The 25152-nt window shown below is 42.3% G+C and overlaps 1 protein-coding gene across 1 annotated transcript in view; it reads left to right on the top strand.

The window, feature by feature from the left end:
• Window positions 1-18429, top strand: part of LOC144601737 (calcium/calmodulin-dependent protein kinase type 1-like) — a 181702-nt gene extending 163273 nt beyond the window's left edge. Inside the window, exons 6-12 of the mRNA XM_078414071.1 lie at window positions 79-205; window positions 913-988; window positions 2148-2260; window positions 5042-5120; window positions 5603-5690; window positions 7312-7453; window positions 9148-18429. Coding sequence (XP_078270197.1) covers window positions 79-205; window positions 913-988; window positions 2148-2260; window positions 5042-5120; window positions 5603-5690; window positions 7312-7453; window positions 9148-9257 — 735 coding nt within the window. The 3' untranslated portion in view covers window positions 9258-18429. The remainder of the gene's footprint in view (window positions 1-78; window positions 206-912; window positions 989-2147; window positions 2261-5041; window positions 5121-5602; window positions 5691-7311; window positions 7454-9147) is intronic.
• The last annotated feature ends 6723 nt before the right edge of the window (window positions 18430-25152 follow it).

Genomic DNA, 25152 nt, shown 5'->3' with positions numbered 1-25152 from the left:
TACAAGTGGATTTCAAGAGTGAAACTCTTCTGGATTAAGCAACTAATCTTAAATGTTTTTTTTGCCACTTGTCTCCAGCCAGAGAATCTGCTCTACTACAGTGTTGACGAAGATTCCAAAATAATGATCAGTGATTTTGGCCTGTCTAAAATCGAGGGAACTGGGAGTGTGATGTCAACAGCATGCGGCACTCCAGGATATGTGGGTGAGTCCACAAGAACACCCATGTAAATAGAGCGGGGGGGGGACGGGGGGGGACACACATTATTGGCCTTGCCAAGAGTATTCTTACCCAGAGGACCAGGAATGAAAGGATGCTTGGAAGGTTGATGGTGAGTAGCAGCAACAGTGTAAAACATCAGCAGCATGCAGGGTTTCAGTGGATGGAGAGGAAGCAGAGGGAGGTAGGTAACTAACAGTTGGTACCTAAGAACTGAGTTAATAATTTCCTCAGTGCTTCGTGTTTGGAAAATAGGGTTAAGACCTTAAGTAGCAGGTGATGGAGGGAATGGGCGTTACAAGGTTTCCCGAAGCTTGTTTGATTGGAGTTTTCTTCAAGTTTGATCTAAAATTGGATTGGCTTGCATGTTTGCAGATTCCATCCTCTTTATGCCCCAAAAGCAGCTTCACGAAAAGAAGGTGTTGGATGAGCAGGGCTGGAGGCTGTGCGACAACTGGTCTTCTTTGCAAATCAGTACCAATGAAGGTGCTGGGGGATAATTCCCTGTTGACAAGTGGACCAACATGGCAAGGCGAACAGCAGTGGTCGAGTTGCTTGATTTGAAAATGAGTTTAGATCTGTGCCACTAAAAATCATTTATGCATACAGTATTTATGCATACAATCATTTATGTTACAGGGTGGATTGTCTGCCTACTGCTAACTTAATCATCTGTTCACTTGTTTTCCCAGCTCCAGAGGTCCTGGCCCAGAAGCCTTACAGTAAAGCAGTGGACTGCTGGTCCATAGGAGTCATCTCCTACATTTTGTAAGTTACGCTCAAATGCACCTGTACGTCTGACAAGGGGCAAGTGGGCAGTATATTTCAAATGTGTTAATGCTGACTTATAAAATGTTCTGTCAGGAGTGACCAAGATTTGAAGGCTTTCACTTTGAATTTACAGTCTACACCTTCAGATCCAGAAGGAAGTGAAGAAGGATAATCACAAAATATTTGTTGTGCATATAATCCAGTAAAATCATACTATACATAATACATAAGTACAAGAGTGTAATGATTGCAGGGTAAAGATAGTAGATTACTTCTGAGGCAGTGCACAAAGCGTCGCCACATTTCCAGTCCCATCTTGTACCTTTCAAGTAAAAATTGTCAAAAATATTGAATCTAATTTTGGCCTTAAAGACCCGTTGTCCTGGCGGCGGCACTAGGTGGGTGATGGAGCGGTCGGCCTGGCCTGGTGATGCTGTCGATGCCTTCCACCTCTGCTCCTTGCCCTTGTGTGCTCGTCCGACCCCTGAGCGGCCTCTAGTGGCATTCGATCTACCTGATCCCCAGGCTTCTGTAGGGCCCCCAGCGGCCCACTCCACCGACACTTCGACCCACGAACATGCCGACCTCTTGCCTCCTGCAACCACCTTCCATGCTTCGTGCACCGACGTGCTTCCTGTTGCAAACCTCTGAAGTTTTAGTGCTTCCGAGGGTGCGTGAGGCCTGCTCACAGTCACTGACCCTCTGCTCCAACCGCTGCGGGTGTGGGTGTTCTTGTATTTGGGACACCAATGTACGCGGAATGTATTCAGTTGTCAGCACTGCCACAGAGAGCAGAACCATCCATCAAAATCATCGCATTTAATTTAAACTTGTTCAAAGCTGTCAGTTTATGTGTAGATGGATGGAATAGCTGTCCAAGTGAGCAATGTCCTTTCTGTTCTATTCCACCTCGAGAAGAAAGAAATACTTTTTGCACTTGAGTAGCATCCTTCACGATGTGCCAGAGTGCATTACAGCTAACAAAGTAGTTTTTGAAGTGCAGTCACTGGTGTAATGCAGGAAAGGCTCCCGCAAATAGCATGTAATAAAGACCAGATGATCCTCTCAGTGAAGTGAAATGAGAGAAAGATATTGATCAAGGCAATAAATCTTGAGATCGTGTGTGTGACATTTGCTTTCACTCTCTCCTCTGCAGATTGTGTGGTTATCCTCCATTCTACGATGAAAATGATGCAAAGCTCTTTGAGCAGATTCTAAAGGCCGAATATGAATTTGATTCTCCATACTGGGATGACATCTCTGACTCTGGTACCATCTCATTACTACATTTGATTGTTATATTGAGATTCTGAGCTCCATTCATTGAGTTTCCTCAGACCTGGATCACATGCAGGGCTGTTTAATTTGCCCTAAGCCAGCTGTAGGAATCTAACTTCAATTTCTTGTGGAGTCTTTCGAGAGCGGGGGCGGAGATTTACCAGAATTCTCTCTAGATTAAAGGGTAGTAACTATATGGAGAGGTTGAACCAACTTTGTAACATGTAAACCCCTTTATGGGCGACTAGTTGCCTCAGAAGGCTGTGGAGGCCAAGTCAGTGGATGTTTTTAAGGCAGAGATAGATAGAATCTTCATTAGTACAGGTGTCAGAGGTTATGGGTAGAAGGCAGGAGAATGGAGTTAGGAGGGAGAGATTGATCAGCCATGAATGAATGGCGGAGTAGACGTGATGGGCTGAATGGCCTTATTCTACACCTGACCCATGTGACCCTATGACCTCCAGCAGTTACTTGCTTCAATCCCACTGAGTTGAGCTTCATTTGGATATGGCCCTCAGCCAACTCATACAGATGGTGATAAAGGAACTGCAGATGCTGGTCTATACCATAGACACAAAGTGCTGGAGTAACTCAATGGATCAGGCAGCATCTCTATAGAAAAAGAATAAGTGACATTTCGGGCCGGGACCCTTCTTCATCCCGACCTGAAAGGTCACCTATCCTTTTAATCCAGAGAAACTGCTTAACCCGCTGAGATACTCCAGCACTTTGTGTCTATCTCACATGTAGATGGTGACTATCTGGTCTCAAACTTCAATTTTATGGTACCATCAGTATTTTCTGACTATCAGTCCCACCAGATCTCTGTGCAGAGTTTTATTCTTTGAGTTACAGTCTTTTATTTGTTCCTTTTCCTACAATGTACAACCACACACTTCTCTTCACTGTGCTGTATCAGCCCCCCTCTGTCTCATCTTGCAGCCTCTGAAATATATCCTAATTGCTTCTAAACGTTCCACTGGCAGACTTCAATACAGCTCTCCATTAGCCGTGGCTAATGAAGAGCCAGGTAGTGCACAGAAAATAAGGGTTTCAAGTATAGATACCTGAATACACTGCCCATGTCAACTCTGTACAAATATCAATTACATTCCCTTTATATTGACATAGCTTTAAGTTTGCAACATGTTCTAGTTCTTACTGAAACCATGCAGATTATCCCATCTTGCTTCATGTTTAATTTTGACTCTTAAATTACAAATTGTAAATGCTCAGATATAATAAATTCATGTAATTTCTTGTCCTTTTCTTGAGCAGAATTTATCACCCTCCTAATCTTTGGCATAGCGCCCATTGCCAGTGAGTTTTGGATATTGTTGGCTAAAGGCAATCGAAGCTCTTCCCTCAGCTTTCTTCTCTGTAGTAAATCAAATCTGGATCTGCTGTGTTAGAACTTGGCTGCTTCCTGTTGTCATCCCCAGCTGATTTGTGGCCTATTCTTTGGGTTATGGCTCTGGTGCCAACCAATTCTAGATCCAGCAGTGCCTGGTTACAGAGGGTTGTAGATGTCCACACCAGTTTGTCCTTCCTTCCTCTGAAGCCACTTAACTGTGAAAACTCTCCTCACCACACAGCTGGAATTGGTTGCTATTTAATGTATGCCTGTCCTTTTTATCCTGCACACACAGTTATGGGCATTATTGTACAGATAAAGCCCATCACGTCTATGCTCTTCATCAGACTCTGCTCTCTATCTGTACTAATCCCACTTGCCTGCATTAATTCCACATCTCTCTCTGCCCTGCTCTTTCCAATACCTATCCAGATGCCTCTTAAATGTTGTTACTGTTCCTGTCTATCTCCACCGCTGGCTGCTCATTCCAGATACCAAATGGTTTTTGTGTGCAAGACTTACTCTCAGATTCATAATTTTACATAGATTTATCATGTCACTTCGAAGCCTTTTTCACTGCGGGGATTACAAACATAGTGTATCTGATCTCTGCTGAGTGCCGCAATGTAGGCAACCTCCTCTGTTTGGTCATCGGTCAAGCTGATGGCTTCTGGAGCCCGTCTTTACCGCCCTGGCATTTATATGTCAACTTTCGGACAGACCAACGTCAAGAGTGTTTTATTGCCCTATGTCCCAGATAGAACAATGAATTTCTTACTTGCAGCAGCACAACAGAATATGTAAACATAGTACGCTGAAAACAATATAATAATTGAGAAACAAAATGGTCAGTGTGTGTGTATATATACATATACACACATATACATACATAATACACACACACACTACACGCACGCACGCACGCGCACACACACACACACACACACACACACACACACACACACACACACACACACACACACACACACAAATATATAATGCCAGAGCACTTTGCAGCCCACTGAAGCATTTCTGCTCATTGTGATGCTGTGAGAAACACAGCAACTAATTTGTGAGCAGTAAGTTCACATGGATAATGATGTGTTAATGACCAGCCGATCTGTTTGAAGTGACATTATGGAATCCTTCACCCATACTCACACACAGTCAGAACCCCCAGCAGTCCCTCAGGTTCCTCATCCCTCGGCAGTCTGAACCGAGATTTCCATGCTCAAGTCCCTGTTGTGGGATTTGATCCCCAAAAAACAGAAGGCCAAATGCTCGCCATAGATTACACTTTAGTGAGGATTTTTTTTTGTACGGTGTATGTGCAGCTGGATAAAAAAAACCTATTAAGGATTGTGGATGTATTTTTTTGCCACTGTTTTCATTCAAGTTTTATTTGGTTTCCCTTTCAGCCAAAGATTTTATTCAACATCTGATGGAGAAGGACCCTAATAAACGTTACACGTGTGACCAAGCTTTGCAGCATCCCTGGTAAGATCAGAACTGAATTGCATCTGTTCTCCAGGCCAATCGAAGGCTCACTAATGGTTCAATGGTACTTTTTTTGTCGCATGTACCGAGGTATAGTGAAATTCTTTTTTGCATACCTTTTGTGCTAATCGTATTACTATACATTAGCACAATCTTAGTTAAGTGCAAGTGTAGAGGAATAGTGCATTGAGACAATATACAAGCATTGGTGTGTTTTGTACGCTTCTGCAGTGAAATAAAGATACCAGTGCGGTATGGGTGGTAAGATGATTAAATTTTGCTAGTTAATGCAGGAGGAATATGTCATTAAATGGGACCTGATTTGGGCCTAAATGATAGTGATCTAAATGGGCCCATGTTTCCCCAACCAGCTTTCATGTATTCAATTGTAGAGCTCTGCCCGGCAATAATAATTGGACTGCTTTATTATCTACGATACTAATGAGCAGTTTCACCTCAAACATTTCCCTTTGGTCATGCAGGATTGCTGGTGATACTGCCTTGGATAAGAACATACATGAGTCGGTCAGCGCACAAATCAAGAAGAACTTTGCAAAGAGTAAATGGAAGGTAAGTTGCCAGAGGCTGTGGCTTGCTTAGAGATTGTGCCACATCCTGTGCATTTGCAAGATGTTCTGCATTTATCTGATGAGATTCAATCCCTAATGCTTGAAAGTAGCATTTGCTGGGTTTGTATCAATATAGTGTCTCAAAAGGTGTGGAATTAGAAACCTGTACTAGAAGTGGAGAGTTTAAAATGAATTACCAGTTATACCACAATCTTGGTAAACAAAAAACATGACATAAAATCGTCATTCTCTTATTAGAATTCTCTTAGTAAGTATGCCATTGTTACAAATGCAAATGACAATTAAACATTTGACTCGTAAAAGGCACAGGCTGTGGAGATTTGTAGAAAGGAGCCCTGGACTAACAAACAGTTATCCCAAAGCATCAAGACATTTTTATTAAAGTGAAGTTTCCTGTAAGGTGCAAGATCTTGACTAACTGTGAGTGGGAGAGGCAGAAGATATTGAGAATAGACACAAAAAGCTGGAGTAACTCAGCGGGAAAGGCAGCATCTCTGGAGAGAAGGATTGGTGATGTTTCGGGTCGAGGCCCTTCTTCAAACTGAGAGTCAGAGGGAAACAAGATATGGAAGGGTAAGGTGTGTAAACGACAGATCAAGTCAGACGATGATCACGGAAATGTAGAATGGTTCATTGTTGACTGAGGGGGAAGGAGACAACGAGGCATACAAACAGTAAAATTAATCAAGAGGACATTGAAACTAGTTGGAGAGGGACAGAGAGAGGGGGACAGCAGGGGCTACTTGAAGTTAGAGAAATCAAACATTTCATACCACTGGGTTGTAAGCTGCCCAAATGACATGAGGTGTTGTTCCTCCAATTTGTGTTTGGCGGGCTTGGTTTGTACAGCGTATAGAATCCTGGGGTTCATAAACAGAGATTCAGAATACAAATGCAGGGATTTTATATTGAACCATTCTAAAGTACTAGTTAGGCTAGAGCTGGAGAATTGCACCCAATTCTGTTTCCAAAAATTAGGAAAGATGTGCAGGTCCATGAATCAATAGGATCAAGATTTGTTAGAATGGTTACAGAAATGAAGGTTTTCAGCTATAATGGTACTCTGAGAAGCTTGTGTAGTTCTCACTGGAACAAGGAAGATTGAATGGAGATTTACATCAAGCAAATAAAAAGAGCTGTTTGCTTTAGTAGATGGTTCAAGGAGCAGGGACCCAGACTTAAAATGAATCAAAAGGGAGAGTGGATGTGTGTATTTTTTTTCCCCAGAACAATGATGATTTGGAACTATGCTTGCAAGAAGAGTCATATCAGGGCTTTCAAAAGAGAATTGGATAGGCAGTTAAGGGAAACAATTGGCAGGACTGAACAAGAGTGGGAGGGGAATGGGCTCAACTCAGTTGTTCTACTGTAAGCCAGAATGGATTCAATGGACTGAATGGCATCCTGTACTGTGAAAATTTGGTAAGTCTATGACCAACAAGGATTGAAGTATTTAACCTTCATTTTAGTATGAATGCCAAAATTATCTCATGGCATTACAACAAAATAGGAAAGTGACAGTGCGTTTGTGTCTCCTTCTTTTATCTCTTCCTCCCAACATCCGTCAGTAACACTCGTATCTTTCAATCTTGTTCCGACAGCAAGCTTTTAATGCCACAGCCGTTATACGTCACATGAGGAAGCTGCACTTGGGCACCAGCCAAGAAGGCTGTTCAGTGCAGAACACGCCAACCAGTCCGTGTGACAGGACACTTCAGCTACCAGGAGGGAATGCCAAAGACGGTAAGAGTTTGAGGTTGTTCTCCTGCTTGTAATATGTGCTGCAGATTGCACCAACTAGATTTACAGTTTACAGTTTAGTTTCTTGTCACGTGTACCGAGATACGGTGAAAAGCTTGTTGTTGCTTGCGAACCAGTCAGCAGAAAGACAAAACATGATTGCAATCGATTTATTTGCAGTTTATAAATACTTGATAAGGGAATAACATTTAGTGCTAGGTAAAGCCAGCAAAGTCCAATCAGGGATAATCCGAGGGTCACCAATGAGGCAGATAGTAGTTCAGCACTGCTCTCTGGTTGTGGTAGGATGATTCAGTTGCCTGATTACAGCTGGAAAGAAACTGTCCCTGAATCGGGAGGTATGTACTTTTTCACACTTCTCAGCCTTTTGGCCGATGGGAGAGGGGAGAAGAGGGAGTGGCCAGGATGCGACATCCTTGATTATGCTGCTGGCCTTGCCGAGGCAGCTTGAGCTATAAATTGAGTCAATGGAAGGGAGATAGACACAAAATGCTGGAGTTACTCAGCGGGACAGGCAGCATCTCTGGAGAGAAGGAATGGATGTCGTTTCGGGTTGAGTGCCTTCTCAGATGGTCTGGGCTGTGTCCACAACTTGCTGCAATTTCTTGCGGTCTTGGGATATTCTAGATGTTGGGAGTACTTGGGGTATTAATGAGTTGGAGATGTTTGTTTAAATTCAGTTAAGTAAATTGGATAAACGGCTGGGTCAGTAATCCTGACAGTTACAGCTCTGAGTTGTTGTAAAAACCCATATGATTGTTAGGGAAGAAAAGCTTTTCATTCTTTCCTGGTCTGACCTTTGTGACTCTAAACTGAGATCATGTGGTTGACTCTGAACTATCCTCCACTGCCCTTGGGAGCCGCACAGTGCAAGGGCAGTTAGGAATGGTCAGTAAATTGTTAGCTTTCCCTGTTGATAATTCATCACAAGAAAGAACATCCAAAAACATTCTTGAACTGTATGAGAACATTTCCAATTCAATTTTCTAGAAGCATCAGAATGGCTGGTAAGACATTAGCAAAGACCAAAATACTTAAAAACTGGGATTATCAAATTTACCAGCGTTTGCTTGATACAACATCTAGAAACCATCATTGTCTCAAAATTCTCTGCCTATGCTAGCTCCATTCATATGGTAAAGACGTCCACTAAGAACAGTTACTCTTCCAGCAATGAGATAAGTTTTGTGTTAAATGGAACAACATTGATTTCTTCAATATTAAAATTGGCTTGATTAAGATCTTTATGCTCCTTCGCATGAGCAGATTTATTTTGTGTTAATTATTTTTTTTAAATGTTCTAATGGTGCACTAACTTGGCATTATGTTTGGCACAAACATTGTGGGTCGAAGGGGCTGCTTCTGTGCTGTACTGTTCAATGTTCCATGTGTCGGAAGGAACTGCAGTTGCTGATTTAAATCAAAGATAGACGCAAAAAGCTGGAGTTACTCAGGAGAAATCTCTGGAGAAAAGGAATAGATGACATTTTAGTTCGAGATCCGTCTTCCATCTGAAGAAGGGCCTTGACCCATAACATCACCTATTCCTCTCTCCAGAGATGCTGACTGACCCACTGAGTTAATCCAGCTGTTTGTGTCCTATGTTTTATTTCAGTTTCAGGTACTAAATGCCTTGCCTGTCTTTCCTGACTGTAACACTGTCCTTCCATTTCAAGGTTCACCGTGTGAAGAATTCCCACTTTCTCCCTCTCCACACTCTGCCGTACAAACGGAACAAAACCTGCTGACCACCCATCCTCACAGCTGCCAGTACAACCGAGTCTAAGTCCAGATGGGGACCGTCGATGTTCTGGCTGTTGATGACGTAGTCAAGGCTCAGAGGCAATTTAAATGCAACACTCATTCCATCCTCAGTACATGTTACCTGACAGCCTTGCACTTGGGGGTCTCCTTCTGAATCCTCTTAAACCTTCCTGTTTGCCAGAATGTCAGTCCAATAGAACTCCTACCTGTGATATGATTACTGCTTCTGGGTGTGGGCAAGGTGATTGCAGGAGTGATGTTCAGTGGTGGTGACAATTCGATCATAGGCTGTGTTTTAAATTCCATATCTGGAAAAATAATTACAGAACAAGTTAAAAGTCAAATCTCTGTGACAGCCTGAAAACTGGGACAGGAATCCACATATTTTTAAATTTTTAAATATGTTTTAAATTGATTTTTTTTTAAAGTTTAAAAGAGAGCATCAATAAGAAGAATCTCTCTTGCCTCACTGAAACCCAAATGGGTTGCCTCATCTTTTTCTTTACTTTATTGCATGATTTATTTGTCAAATCTAATCCCATAGATTTCTTATGGTTGGTGACATCTTAACGCTGCCAATTCCTTGGATCCTGTCCGTAATTTTAAGAGAACAGCCCCAAGTATCATGGAAAGTGCCACATTAGTCTGACTTGATCTCGAGCTTCTTTTGTGTATGTGTATATATTGTGTAAGATATGATAAACTTTGTCAAATGGTCTCTGATCAGATCCAGTGAAGCTCTATCCATATTGGCCTCTGGATTCCTGAATCTTCTGAGTTTGCAGTTTGATAATGTGACCGTCACGTATGATCTTTCTTGAGTGTCTGAGATCATTCTTGTCTGGTTTTTTTGTTAAACCTTTAATCCCAAATAGTAGTCAGTTCAAATATCTTTGTGTTTGCTTGAAATGTTTCATGAGCCTCTTCTGAGAGAATTAGTGCTTGTCTGATCAGTGGATATTTTTACAAGAACAGTTTCTCATCCTTTGACACAACAAGTAGCATTTTAAGTTGCTTAAATTGTGCTGCTTTGGAAGTTATTCAAACTTGCCAACCAGTGCCATTTGTTTAAGTTAGTGAGTTTTATTGAGTTGAAAGATTACAGACAGAAAAATAGTCGCTTTAATTGGGCCTTTTGTACTTGTCTTTTTATGGATTAATAGTAGATTCCACCATTTAAAACTGCTGAAGTAGTCAGATTCACAGTATGTTGCTTTTATATTTAAGATGCTAATTGGTTGGAGCTTCAGTGTTGAATGCTAGATAAGGTACTAATGGGAAATGATTGATTGACTGCTGTAGGGACCTTAGATTTTTATTCGCACTTTGTAAAACATGGATGAAAGGTAGGTTTGCAATTCTGACAGAAACACTTCATCAGATCAGCTGTGCATCTCAGTGGTGTTCAGACCATTTTAATCTGAGATGTTTCAGTTCAGTTTAGTTTATTGTCACGTGTACCGAGGTACAGTGAAAAGCTTTGATATTAAAAGCTTTGATATTTGATATATCCGCCAGGGATAGACCACTCTTAATGTCCGATGAGATCTAGCTCTGGAATATTTTTACACTAGCGAGCTTTGGTTCTAAGCGATTAAATTGCACACTTAAGAGAATTGAAAATATTAAGGGCTAAGTCATTGAGTTATGCAGATTAAAACAAGTCTCCGCTTCCACCCCAGAATATGGGGCCCTCATAATGTGGACTAATTGAGACAACAATTTTCCTACCATCAAAAAAGACACAAAGTGCTAGAGTAACTCAGAGGGTCAGGCAGCATCTCTGGAGAACATGGGTGGGTGACGTTTTGGGTCAGGACCCTTGTTCAGACCCGACCATGGTTTTCCGACCATGTTGGCCAGAACACAATAGGATCCCTTCAATAGGGGAATCAGAACTTGTGGCTTAAGCAGTGGCCCTGATTCCAATTGAGCACACATTTTCTTGAAATGTCTTTTACTGAGAGTGCAGTATAGCTACTTGGGGGAAACTATTGATGTGGCTATCATTTCCGCTGCTTTTTGATGAGCTGGATTGTGCTTGCTTGCAAATAAATGGTCAGTAAGTCATTTTCAGTGATGGCGGCTCACACTACTAATGGGATCTAGAACTGCCGAATCTGTAGAGGCTGCTGTCATCTTGGCACTTGGGACCAGCTGCCACTTCCAATGCATGTTGGGTAAAAGGTGCTACTGCACTCGGGTCTGAACTGTAAATCCTGGTGCTAATTCTGTGCAAGTGCAGTGCTTTTAAGTGGGTGAATTAGATTCTCACGGCAAACTAGAAAAGACATGGGTCAAAATCCTGGAGCACTCTCCCCAGCAGCATTGCAGGTGCATCCATGCCTCAAAGATTGCAGCAGTTCAAGATGGCAGCTCACTACCACCTTCCTAAGGGCAACTGGATATGAGGAATTAAATGTGTAGGAAGGAACTGCAGATGCTGGTTTAAACCAAAGATGGACACAAAAAGCTGGAGTAACTCAGCGGGTCAGACAGCACCTTTGGAGAAATGGAATAGGTGACGTTTTGGGTCTGACCCTGAAGAAGGGTCTCAACCCGAAACGTCACCTATTCCTTTTCGCCAAAGATGCTGTCTGACCTGTTGAGTTACTCCAGCTTTTTGTGTCTATGAAGAATTAAATGTTGGCTCACCTTGTTGGCAACCCCACATCCCTTGAATGAATATACAGAGAAAAAAGATTATTAAAAATGGGAAAAATCCTGCCAATGAACGAGGGTTTAGATGTTAATTTGATTTTGTGATAAAACCCACAGTTTTTACGTCTGTTAATGGAAGCATGAAGCTGCACAGTGGTGTGACTCATACCCATTAGCCAGCTTATCTCCACACTCTGCCCACTCCAATGTACAAACAAGGAACTGCAGGACCTGGTTTACAAAAAAATACATAAGTGCTGGAGTAATTCAGCAGGTCAGGCAGCATCTTTGGAAAACATGGATCGTGACATTTCACATCGAGTTGCCACTGATGTTTAGCCACTGTGCTCATGCGCTTAGTGGGAAAGGGTTCCCAGAAGTATTTTTTTAAAATTTAAGCACTGTTTCTTTAGTTAAGTTTAATCTGGAAGCATGACCTATACACGTAAACTGCAATAGTATTAAGCCATGAACAAGTAAATCTTGCATCTCTTCATTGAGGGAGTCTCCTTGCATTTTGAAGGGCAGCATGGTGGCGCAGCTGTAGAGTTGCTGCCTGACAGCGCCAGAGACCCGGGTTCAATCCTGACTACAGGTGCTGTCTGTACGTAGTTTGTACGTTCTCCCTGAGACCTGCATGGGATTTCCCCGGGTGCACAGGTCTCCTCCCACACTCCAAAGATGTGCAGGTGTATAGGTTAATTGGCTTTGGTATAATTGTAATTTGTCCCCAGTGCTAGTGTGCGGGGATTGCTGGTCGGCGCGGACTCGGTGGGCCGAAGGATCTGTTTCTGCCCTCTATCTAAACTAAACTAAGAGTCCAAGTAGCTTGGTCATTGGCCGCTGATAGAAAAATATCTCCTTTTTGAAATATATATATTAACGTGGGAAAATTTAAGATAAATCTGGGAAGTTCTTAATCCTATGACCAGGGCGCATTCTCAGTTGAGGTGTCATAGATTGACCTGGGAAGAAGTCTCAAATATTTCGTGCACTAAACTTTGATGTCCTCATATTTGAATGGATTATTCGGAAAGATATATGATTTTAAGACTTTAGAAATTTAATATGATATTTGACTTTGTATGTTAGGGTTTAAAATCCACAAAAGCTGAAAAGAAAATGTTGGAAATGCTGGGAACCTGTGATGAATAAACAATCTGAGGGTGCACCAGAGGCTTCTGATGATGTTTCTGGGGTAGACACTACCTCAGAGGTTTGCACTTAAAACTTTACACATTCTTTCCAGTTCAATGATGCTGATGGAAGTGTTCTTATTCTGCAGTTTGGTTTTACTTGAATAACTTACCACTACCCAGGATACCAACAAATGTTTCATGCTTTTACACTCATGTTAATGGCTCTGAAGACCAGTTTCCTATTCTGATGTCTACATTTTAAAGCAGTTCTAAAATATTAACTGGTCAGCATACGTTTTTAAAGAAAATATGTTTTTTTTCATGATATCCATTCACAGGATGAGCAGAGCAACAAATATTAATATTTTTAAAATGGCCCCAGGCCATTCTGCAGCCAAATGTTGTTCATCCCTAGTACCTCCATCAAAGTAATGACAGGATTTCTGGACCACTCTAGTCATTTTATACAGCTGAGTAGCTTGCTCGACCTTTTCGAGGGCTGATCGCTGTGAGACTGAAGTCACGTAAATGGCAGGCCTCTTTCCCCAAGGAAGTCTAGTGAACCAGCGTTTACTTTTATGACAATCTCATAGATGCCAGGACAGCATTTACTGCTGCTGGTTTTATTTTCAGATTTTTTCTTTGTTAAAAAGTGAATTGAATTTGTTAAAGTGCCATGGTGGAAAAGCAATTTTCATTTTCTTAATCGTTTGCCTGGTAATAAATAATCACAGTTTTAACCTATGATGAACCCTGAGTGCTGGAGTAACTCATAGGGTCAGGCAGCATCTCTGGAGAAAAAAGATGGATGATCGGTTCTCCAGAGATGCTGCCTGGCCCGCTGAGTTATTCCAGCACTTTGTGTCTATCTTTTGGTATTGTTGAGGAAATTGACTTAGAGGAAAATGAAAGGAGAAACGGAGACATCGCGTTTCACTTCAACAGGCTTTATTGCATGATATCATGGAGAGATGGCAACAGTTAACTGCTCACCAGTTCTCTGTCTTTGCAGCAGAATTAACCGACAGTTGTACAGTGCAGTAAACAACTTTTTTTTGTTAGATGCAATTATACGAAAACATACTTCGTCCTTGGTTATATGTTTTCCTGTTGTTACTATCTACTACATGGGTATTAATTATTTCATTAGTCATAATATACTTTTTGTTTATATTAATCTTATTCAACAACGGATGGTTAATGCAAGTCAAACATAATCCAAGGGCAACTTGACCTTCTATCTCATCTTTTCACCACTGCCCCCTCCCCGAGCCAATCATGCCCTCATTGCATCATTTCCCCCGCTTCTCGTGGCAGGGGGCGCGGGTGGTCAATCCAACTATTGCTGTTGTGTTTTGTTTACCAACGCTACGCATTCCCAGACACAAAACACAGGAACGATGTCACATCTAGGGGATAATGTGTCTGAAACTTGTTTTGCTCAGCAGCTGGTCAACAAGCGATGCCAATTGCCATATCCGCACACCCTTTCATTACATTATTTAATTCCAACCATAATTAAGTATCTGGAGATTTTAATTTTTCTTCTACAGATATAAACCAGCAAAAGCAGTTCTTAGTTTCCACAACATTAACCCAACCTGTCTACATTCTGAGTTGCAGACCTTAATTCTGAAAAGTTTCAATTAGCTTTTAGAATTGGCATCTCCTCAACTCCCAACCTCCAACCCATAACCTGCCCATGTTTTCTTTTGAGCATGTATAGGGCTAATAGAAAATCACTTTTAGTGCAAAGTATGGTCATGAGACCCTTCACTCTGCCCCCTGAGACGTGATGAAAGATTAAACTCACTAGTTAAAATGGAATCTGGCTGAATGTCTTATCTTTTCGGGCCTACCTCTATTCCAACAGAGTACTAGACATTGGCAGGGCCCAGTCTTTACTAGAACAGGCAACTATGTCATTCCAAGGGTTCCTGTTACCCTTACCAACGAGGATTGAACAGAGTCTGGAACCTGTTATTGTGATCGAAAAGGTGATGACCATGTACTGTACATCTCGTAATAGTTTGCCATTGAATTGTTGAAATTGAACTTCTACCATCGTTCCCAATCTTACAAAAGGGGATTTGTATTCTATTGGTAGCGATAGATATCAGTGAGAATATAATTACTGGGGAGAGGAATAATAAAAGACACTTTAGGCCACCTGCAACTCATTTTGCATGTTCAGTCCTTTGCCTTTAAATGGAGTAAAGAGAGCAGTGGTCCAAAACAGAAATGATCGTCCGTTTAATTACAATATATTGAGGTTGAAATGGAGCCATATTCTGAAAAGTCAATTTGAGGAGGGAAATAGCAATGGTTAAAAGGCTAGTATTACCAATTGGTCTAAAAGGAAAACAATGGGATGCCCAACAGCAGTAAGTAGAATATTTATCTGTCTACAAATGAATGAAACGAGAAATCGAAAGACTTAACCTTTCAGAGGGTTAATCAGGGTTTATCAGAGCAGTTCAGCAAGTGCGTGTGACAGAATGTGCTAATGCACCAAATGGACAAGTTAAATGTGCTTCATGCTCCCTACATGATGATAGCACCTCTGTGGAGATTGTCCTCTGTCACGTTGAGTCAAAGTGACGTTTGTAATTATGTGAAAGGGTTTTTACCGGCAATGTGTAGTTGGCATTGGGGTTCACATTCCCAGCAGCCTCATTGCTGACCATTGTTCTCTGTGACTGTCCTGTTGGCTTCAGTCCATCTCTTCTTGTGAAAAAGCAGCTACCAGTGCAGTCACTTCTCTGCCCACTGCTGAGTTTGGTTTAATACCTTACGTGGATGTTACAGGTGAAGTCTTTATTTTACTCGTATGAACTCAGCAGCTCTTTGCATGATGGGCTATGATGTATTGTAAATTTTCAGGTTTCTATGTGATAATACAAGAAGGAAGATGCTTACTAAACATAAACTTATTCTTTAGCTCTCAGTACAACGATTTGAAAAGATGGTTTACTACTGTACATTTGAACATTTGCTGATTGATTCCGATCCCATTCCCAAATTCGCATTACAGCAGTAGTTATTGTGACATCACTATTGTACCTTGTAGTGGAGGAAAAGGGCCGAGATAGATGGTTTTGATTTGATTTTTGTATTTTTACTAAGAATACCACAGGGTTCTCAGAATTCATATTTCAACGCAGCCTCACACTGGTCTCACACATATTTTGAAAGGGATCAATCTGGTCCACACATCCTTTCATATCTTAGTCTACTACCTAAACATTAGAAATGTCAGTGTCTGTATTTATGATGGAAGCTATCTGTGTCAATCTATCACAATGACTGTGACCTCCTACTACTGAGGGCACTGTTGAGTCTCAGTTTTGAAGCTCTGAGTCCCTGCCGTGCTGCAAATAAATTCCTAACAATCGTGGGCTACCCAGATCGCCATGTGTTTTTCTATAACTATGACTAATGTAAATTAAACTTTTATTTAAAATCAGGACAAGATATCTAATTTTAAAATGGAGTCTTAATTATCAGGGTATCTTGCTCCAGGTATCTCTGCCCAGTTAGTGATTTCCTGTGCAATATCACCTTTCTCTTTGGCCTGAAGCAATTAAATGTGCAACACTAATGAAATGTGCAGAGCTGTTGTTAATCGACCATGAAATTAAATTAAATTTGGGAGGCGCAGGGAGAAAGGTACATAGTTCCATGAAGTTAGTAACACAGATGGACATGGTAGGGAGGAGGGCGTTTACATGCTTGCCATGAGGTCCCAGCTGTACCATGAGGTCCCAACCCTTCTGCAGTGTATTGTGTAGAAGGGTTGGGACCTCTTAGTACAGCTGTATAAGATGTTGGTAAGCCCATATTTGGAGAATTGTGACCAGTCCTGGTCACCCTGTTATGGGGTGGATGTCATTAAACTGGAAAGGATGCAAAAAAAGATTTACAAGGATGTTACCAGGTCTGGACAGTTTAAGTTATCGGGAGAGGTTGGACAGACTGGGTCTTTTTTTTTAACCTGCTGGAGCTTAGGGGACTGAGGGGGGATCCTATAAAGGTTTATAAAATCATTAGCAGCTAGCTTACATGAATAGCCACTGTCTCTTCCCCAGGGTAGGGGAGTCTAAAACTAGCAGATAGGAGTTCAAGACGAGAGGGGAAAGATTGTGAGGAGCAACATTGTCACAAACATATTCGTTGATGGAAGAGCGGCCACAGGAAGTGGAAGAAGCAGATGCAATTATAACATTTAAAAGACACTTAGATAGGTACGTGGATAGAAAATGTTTGGAGGGATATGGTCCAAGCACAGGCATGTGGGTCTAGCATGGTTAGGCATCTTGGTCAGCATGAAGGAGTTTGAATGCACGGCCAGTTTCCGTGCTGTATAGCTCTGTGACTCTAAATCAGCAGATTGGTTTGTCTTCCCTGCATCTTCCCCTCTTGTCTCATTTGTACTTTTAAGAATGTAATTATGCTTTTAAGAAAAAAAATGCAAATGAAAAATGAACATTTATTTGCAATTAAACAGTTTCAGGAGAAGTTAGTGGGATGCTAGAATAAATTCTCACCTTGAACACGTCACAAAACGTTGCTGCACTGCACTTCATTAGGCTAGAGTGTCCTCCACAGATCACATCCTTCATCCCAGGGACAGGAGTAGAGACCTGTTTTCATTTTTTTTTTTTTTTACGCTGTTGATTTTCTTGCAGCTATCATGAAGTTGGTCTTAAAAAATCAATATATAACGCTGCCAGAGCAGCTCTGCGCTTCTTCAGGCCCAACAATCATTTGGATTTGTACTGATCCAAAGTCTAGAGATAAACAGAAAGCTACAGCTGATAAGACACAACTAGAGGAAGTACAAATTTATCTGGTCCGACTGGGAACTTCAGCTATTGAATGGGAGATGTATGACGTGACAAATAAGTGGTGGAATTAAAAAATCTCATCATAGGATTGCCACTGAAGAGATACATTCTCTACAATAGAGTACACAGTGAAGATAAAAGTAGCGAACAAAACTTTAATAGGAGTTCAATTTCCTTGGTTAAAGTGGCATTGTACAGAGTCCTGGGGATTAATATGGTTCAGCACAATATTACATTTACCTTAACTAATGTATATCAATTCTTTTCCGGAACTCATATTTTTGTTCTTTAAATATAGATTAATGTTAAATAGGGGGAGAGGGGGAAAAGATTATACTAGTTTTGTTGAGCAAACATCTTCCTTTGCCAGTGCTTGTATTGTGTTCTTTCTGCTCATTTTTAATGAAGACTGCACCAAATTGCAAGCAGTTCTGAACTCTTTCGGTATGGATGCAATGCATCATGGGTAATATTGATTATGCTAATGGAAGCCATTGATTTGTACCTTTTTGAAATTTGTTATTGACCAATAAAATTGTTTGTCTACCCTCTGTTTGTATCTAAATGCATCTGAGTTATGAGTCTTTTTGGTCTTAAATGAATTAGCCTCATGGTGTCACTAACCAAATTTGAAATGGTGTGATGTGGTTAATAGAATTTTCTTCATGAACCCCTTTAAACTTACATGGAATGCACTGCCAAGGGTAGTGCTGACATTTAATAGGCTTTTAGTTAGTCACATAGATAGGGATCACATTCAGGCAGAGGAGATTAGTTTAACGGCATCATGTTTAGCACAGATATTGTGGGCCAAAGGGCCTGTTCCTGTGCTGTTCTGTATGTTCTAATACAGAATAAAGTCAGATAAGTGCACGAGGAAGAGACCAATAGTTACTTCAAAATTACTCCTAGACATGTTAATAAGATACTGGAGCAAAGGGGTCATTTAAAAAAAAATAGTTTGAAGGGTGGTACAGCGGTAGAGTTGCTGCCTTACAGCGAAAGAGACCCAGATTCAATCCTGACCACTGGTGCTGTCTGAACGGAGTTTGTACGTTCGCCCCGTGACCGCCTGGGCTTTCCCCGTGTGCTCTGGTTTCCTCCCCCACTCCAAAAACGTACAGGTTTGTAGGTTAATTGGCTTTGGTAAAGATTGTAAATTGTCCCTAGTGAGTGTAGGATAGTGTTAGTGTATGGAGATCGCTGCGTGGCCGAAGGGCCTGTTTCCACGCTGTATCTCTAAACTAAAAAAATATTTGATAATTATCTTGATCAAGCACACTTGCACATTGGCATGAAGTTGATACTTGGTGTTTTAATAAGGGCAAATGATGTTTGACATTTATTATTCATAAAGACTACAAAAGCAAATAAAAGTTAAATGTGAATATTTTAAAGTTCAAGTGGAGGCTCTATTTAAAGAGCTTTGCAAAAATAATATCTAGCTCATCGTTAATTTATGCAAAATATCAAGAGGTTAATGCATCTGTGTGGTAGATATTAACTAAGCTTGCCAGAGAACAATACTTCTTGTAAGTTCACATATGCTTAACAAAATAATAAGTGTTAATTACTGCAAATCAAATATCAATTGTCCATGCAAAAATCCTCACATGGGAGGCAATTCATTCTTCAAGGCATGAACTAAATCTGCAACATTTTATTGTATGTCCTTAAATCCATTCCATTGAATTCAATAAGGCAACATTTCAGAAGTGGATCTGTATCATACAATAATCCAAAATGTATAGGAAGGAACTGCAGATGCTGGTTTACACCAAAGATAGACACAAAATGCCAGAGTAACTCAGCGGGCCAGGCAGCATCTCTGTAAAATAGGAAGAGGTGATGCTTCAGGTTGGAACCCTTCTTCAGACTGACTGCAGTATAATGTAGGTAAATGTGAGGTTATGCACTTTGGCGGCAAGAACAAGGAGGCAGATTATTATCTCAATGGTGTCAGATTAGGAAAAAGGGAAGTGCAACGAGACCTGGGTGTCCCTGTACACCAGTCACTGGAAGTAAATATGCAGGTACAGCAGGCAGTGAAGAAAGCTAATGGCATGTTAGCCTTCAAATGCGAGTTTGGCCTCCACTGCCCTCTGAGGCAGAGAATTCCACAAATTCACAACTCTCTGGGTGAAAAAGTTCCTTCTCGCCTCAATTTTAAATGGCCTCCCCTTTATTCCACAGTCTTAGAATAAAGGGGAGGCCATTTAAAACTGAGGTGAGAAGGAACATTTTCACCCAGAGAGTTGTCAATTTGTGGAATTCTCTGCCACAGAGGGCAGTGGGGGCCAAATCACTGGATGGATTTAAGAGAGAGTTAGATAAAGCTCTGGGGGCTAGTGGAATCAGGGGAGAGGTTGGGCACAGGTTACTGATTGTGGATGATCAGCCATGGCCTCCTCCTGCACCTATTTTCTATGTTTCTTTCGGGAAGGTCAGAATAAAACGGAGCCGGCAACTGTGGACCTCGGGTAGGGTAGAGTCAATAATGGCCCATCCATCGGGTTCTGTGGCAGAGAATTCCACAGAGTCATCATCATTCTGAAATAAATCTTAGTTCAAGATGTCTTATGCCACAATCTGACCTCTCTTTCTAGACCCTCAAACCAAGGGAAATATTCAAGGAGACACAAGAGACAGCAGGTGCTGCAATATAGAACACCCAAAAAATCATCTATCCCTTTGCCTCCAGACTCCTAATGCAAGGTCATGACCCAAAACCTCCATTGACCTTTTGGCTCCACAGACACTGCCTTGTCCACTGAATTCCTCACTAAGTTATGTTTTGGTCCCGAAATCCAGTCTCCCTATTCTGACATGTTTCAACGAGATCACCTCCCGTTCATTTAAACTCTAGTGGATCTAGCCTTAATTGGCCCAGTCTCAATGGCAAGAGTATATGTTTCTAGGATATGAGGAATATCACCACACAATATTCTAGATGTGTTCTCACAAGTGAAAACCAAAGAAAACTCAGACACTGCAAATCTTAAACAAAAATACAAATTGCAGGAAATACTCAGGTTAGGCTGCATATGTCAAGTCAAGTCAATTTTATTTGTATAGCACATTTAAAAACAACCCACGTTGACCAAAGTGCTGTACATCAGTTCAGGTACTAAGAACAAACATACAATGGCACAGAAACATAACAGCACATACATAAACAGTTCACAGTGCCCCCTCAGAGGGCCTCAAACACTAGGGAGTAGAAATAGGTTTTGAGCCTGGATTTAAAGGAGTCGATGGAGGGGGCTGTTCTGATGGGGAGAGGGATGCTGTTCCATAGTCTAGGAGCTGCAACCGCAAAAGCGTGGTCACCCCTGAGCTTAAGCCTAGACCGCGGGATAGTGAGTAGCCCCAAGTCGGCCGACCTGAGGGACCTGGAGATGGAGTAGTGGGTTAGAAGATTTTTGATATGGGGGGGGGGGGGGGGCTTTGTATGTGAATAGGAGGAGCTTGAAGTTGATTCTGTACCATACTGGGAGCCAGTGGAGAGAGGCCAGAATCGGGGTGATGTGGTCCCTTTTACGGGTACCTGTCAGGAATCCATCAGAAATTTATTTGACATAAGGTCATTTACGTTAAATGATAGATCTGTTTAGTTTATCGTCATGTGTACCGAGTACAGTAAAAAGCTTTTGTTGCGTGCTATCCAGTCACCGGAAGGCAATGCATGATTACACTCGAGCCATATACAGTGTACAGATACTTGATAAGGGAATAACGTTTAGTGCAATGTAAAGCCAGCAAAGTCCCATCAAGGATAGTCCAAGGGTCACTAATGAGGTAGGTAGTAGTTCAGCGCTGCTCTCTTGTTGTGGTCGGATGATTCAGTTGCCTGATAACAGCTGGGAAGAAACTGTCCCTGAATCTGGAGGTGTGCGTTTTCTCACTTCTATATCTTTACATAACCATACACAAAACTCGTGTAATAAAGGCCAACATATTGACAGCAGCTGGCAGGAGTAACAGGGAGAATAGGTAGAGGTAAGTAAGTGTGAGAAAGGGACTAATGTAATGCTCTGAGCCAGCTTTACCGCAATGGGCTGAATTACCTCCTTCTATGTTATACAGGAATACCTGAGAAGTATATAGGTAGTTCATCCGCGCACAGCAAAGATAATACAGTGAACGAACACAATCAGGGAAGATTTTGAATCAGAAAACAATTGTCATAGAGTCATAGAGTCATAGAGTCCTACAGCACAGAAAGAGGCCCTTCGGCCCATCGTGTCCGCGCCGCCCGTTACCAAACACAGTCTAATTTTAATCCCATTTTCCCGCATTTGGACCATAGCCCTGAATGTTGTAGCATTTCAAATGCCCATCCAAATGCCTCTTAAACGTTGTGAGTGTTCCCGCCTCCACCACCATCCCAGGCAGTGAGTTCCAGACTCCAACCACCCTCTGGGTGAAAAAGTTCTTTCTCACATCCCCCCGAAACCTCCGTCCCCTTACCCTGTATCTATGTCCCCTCGTTGTTGAACCTTCCACCAGTGGAAGAAGTTCCCCGCCATCTACCTTATCTATGCCCCTCATGATCTTGTACACCTCGATCATGTCCCCTCTCAGCCTTCTCTGCTCCAGGGAAAACAACCCCAGTCTGCTCAGTCTCTCCTCATAGCCGAGGCCCTTCATCCCAGGCAGCATCCTGGTGAATCTCCTCTGCACCCTCTCCAAAGCTATCACATCCTTTCTATAATGTGGTGACCAGAACTGTACACAATACTCCAGCTGCGGCCTCACCAGTGTTCTGTACAATTCCATCATTACCCCCCTACTTTTATATTCGATGCCCCGGCTAATGAAGGCCAGTAACCCATATGCCTTTTTGACCACCCTGTCCACCTGTCCTGCTGCCTTCAAGGACTTGTGTACCTGTACCCCAAGGTCCCTCTGTACCCCTGTCTTCCCTAGGGTCCTTCCATTAATGGTGTACTCCCTCTCCAAGTTATTTCTGCCAAAGTGCATCACCTCGCACTTTTCAGGATTAAATTCCATCTGCCACTGCTCCGCCAATCTGACCATCTCATCTATATCTTCCTGCAGCTTGCAGATCCCTTCCTCGCTATTCACCACCCCCCCTAACTTTGTGTCATCTGCAAACTTGCTGATCATGCCCTGTACGTTGACATCCAGATCATTAATGTAGATTACAAACAGTAAGGGACCCAACACCGATCCCTACGGCACCCCACTGGACACCGGCCTCCAGTCACAGAAGCAACCTTCTACCATCACCCTCTGCCTTCTGTCACTAAGCCAGTTTTTTATCCATTTTGCCAAGGTGCCCTGGATCCCATGGGCTCTTACCTTCTTGACTAGTCTCCTGTGTGGGACCTTGTCAAAAGCCTTACTGAAATCCATGTATACCACATCCATGTATACCCATCTACTTCCTTGGTCACCCCTTCAAAAAATTCAATCAAGTTAGTCAGACACGACCTTCCATTAACAAAGCCATGTTGACTATACTTAATTAACCCTCGATCCTCCAAGTGAAGACTGATTCTGTCCCTCAGAATCTTTTCTAGCAGCTTCCCCACCACCGATGTCAGACTCACCGGTCTGTAGTTCCCAGGTTTATCCCTCCTGCCCTTTTTAAATAATGGCACCACATTAGCTATCCTCCAGTCCTCCGGTACATCCCCTGTTGCAAGAGAGGCTCTGAAAATTTGTGCCAGAGCCCCCGCAATCTCCTCCCTTGCCTCTCTCAGCATCCTGGGATACATCTCGTCAGGGCCTGGAGACTTATCCACTTTTAAGCCTGCCAGAGCCTCCAGCACCGCCTCCCTGTCAATAGCAATATGCTCAAGAACATCACAACCCTCCTGCTCCATTTCTAAGTCCGCATCGCCCTCCTTCCTCGTAAAAACAGATGCAAAAAATTCATTTAAAACATCTCCTACATCCTCTGGCTCCACACACAGCTTTCCACTATAGTCCCTGATGGGCCCCACTCTTTCACTCATTATCCTCTTACCCTTGATATACTTATAGAACACTTTGGGATTTTCTTTTATTTTGCCCGCTAGTGCTATCTCATGGCCCCTTTTTGCTCTCCTAATTTCTTTTTTAAGAACCGCCCTACACCTTCTGTATTCCTCTAATGATGCCTGTGCCTTAAGTTCTTTGTGCCTTCCAAAAGCCCCCCTTTTTTTCTCGAATCAATCCTAATATATCGTTCGACATCCAAGGTTCTTTGGACTTGTTTGTCCCACCCTTAAACTTTAGGGGAACATGCTTCCTCTGTACTTTTTCAATTATTCCTTTGAATAACTCCCACTGTTCTGATGCGGTCCTCCCCACGAGAAGCTGATCCCAGTCCACCAGGGCCAACTTCTGCCTTATCAGATTAAAATCGGCCTTGCCCCAATTTAGAAATTTTCCCTCTGGTCCCTCTTTATCCTTTTCCATTACCACCTTAAATATCACTGAATTGTGATCACTGTCACCAAAGTGCTCTGCTACTGACACTTCAGCCACCTGTCCGGCCTCATTTCCCAAGATTAAGTCCAATACCGCCCCCTCCCTTGTTGGACTTTCAACATATTGGCTCAAAAAGCCCTCCTGGATGACCCTTAGGAACTCTGCACCCTCTGGGCCCTTGACACTTTGGCTATCCCAATCAATATTCGGGAAGTTGAAATCCCCTACTATTACTACCCTGTTGTTTTCACACACTTTTTCAGTCAGAGAGTGGTGAAGGTGTGGAATTCTCTGCCTCAGAAGGCAGTGGAGGCCAGTTCGTTGGATGCTTTCAAGAGAGAGCTGGATAGAGCTCTTAAGGATAGCGGAGTGAGGGGGTATGGGGAGAAGGCAGGAACGGGGTACTGATTGAGAGTGATCAGCCATGATCGCATTGAATGGTGGTGCTGGCTCGAAGGGCTGAATGGCCTACTCCTGCACCTATTGTCTATTGTCTATTGTCTTGTCACCCGAGATTTGCCTACAAATATGTTCTTCTATTTCCCTCTGACTGTTTGGAGGTCTGTAGTATACACCCAGTAAGGTGCATGCCCCTTTTCTATTTCTCAATTCCACCCAAATAGCCTCATTTGAGGAACCCGCTAATATGTCATCCCTTCTTACAGCAGAAATAGATTCTTTGATTAATACTGCAACACCCCCTCCCCTTTTTCCCTGCTCTCTGTCTCTCCTGAAGATTCTATATCCTGGAATATTGAGCTGCCAGTCCTGCCCTTCCTTCAACCATGTTTCCGTAATGGCAACAATGTCGTACTCCCATGTGTTCAGT

The sequence above is a fragment of the Rhinoraja longicauda genome, chromosome 17 (assembly GCF_053455715.1).
Source record: "Rhinoraja longicauda isolate Sanriku21f chromosome 17, sRhiLon1.1, whole genome shotgun sequence".
Classification (NCBI taxonomy): domain Eukaryota; kingdom Metazoa; phylum Chordata; class Chondrichthyes; order Rajiformes; family Arhynchobatidae; genus Rhinoraja; species Rhinoraja longicauda.
The sequence above is the reverse complement of the archived record's forward strand: the minus strand, read 5'-3'. Positions and strand labels throughout refer to the sequence as shown.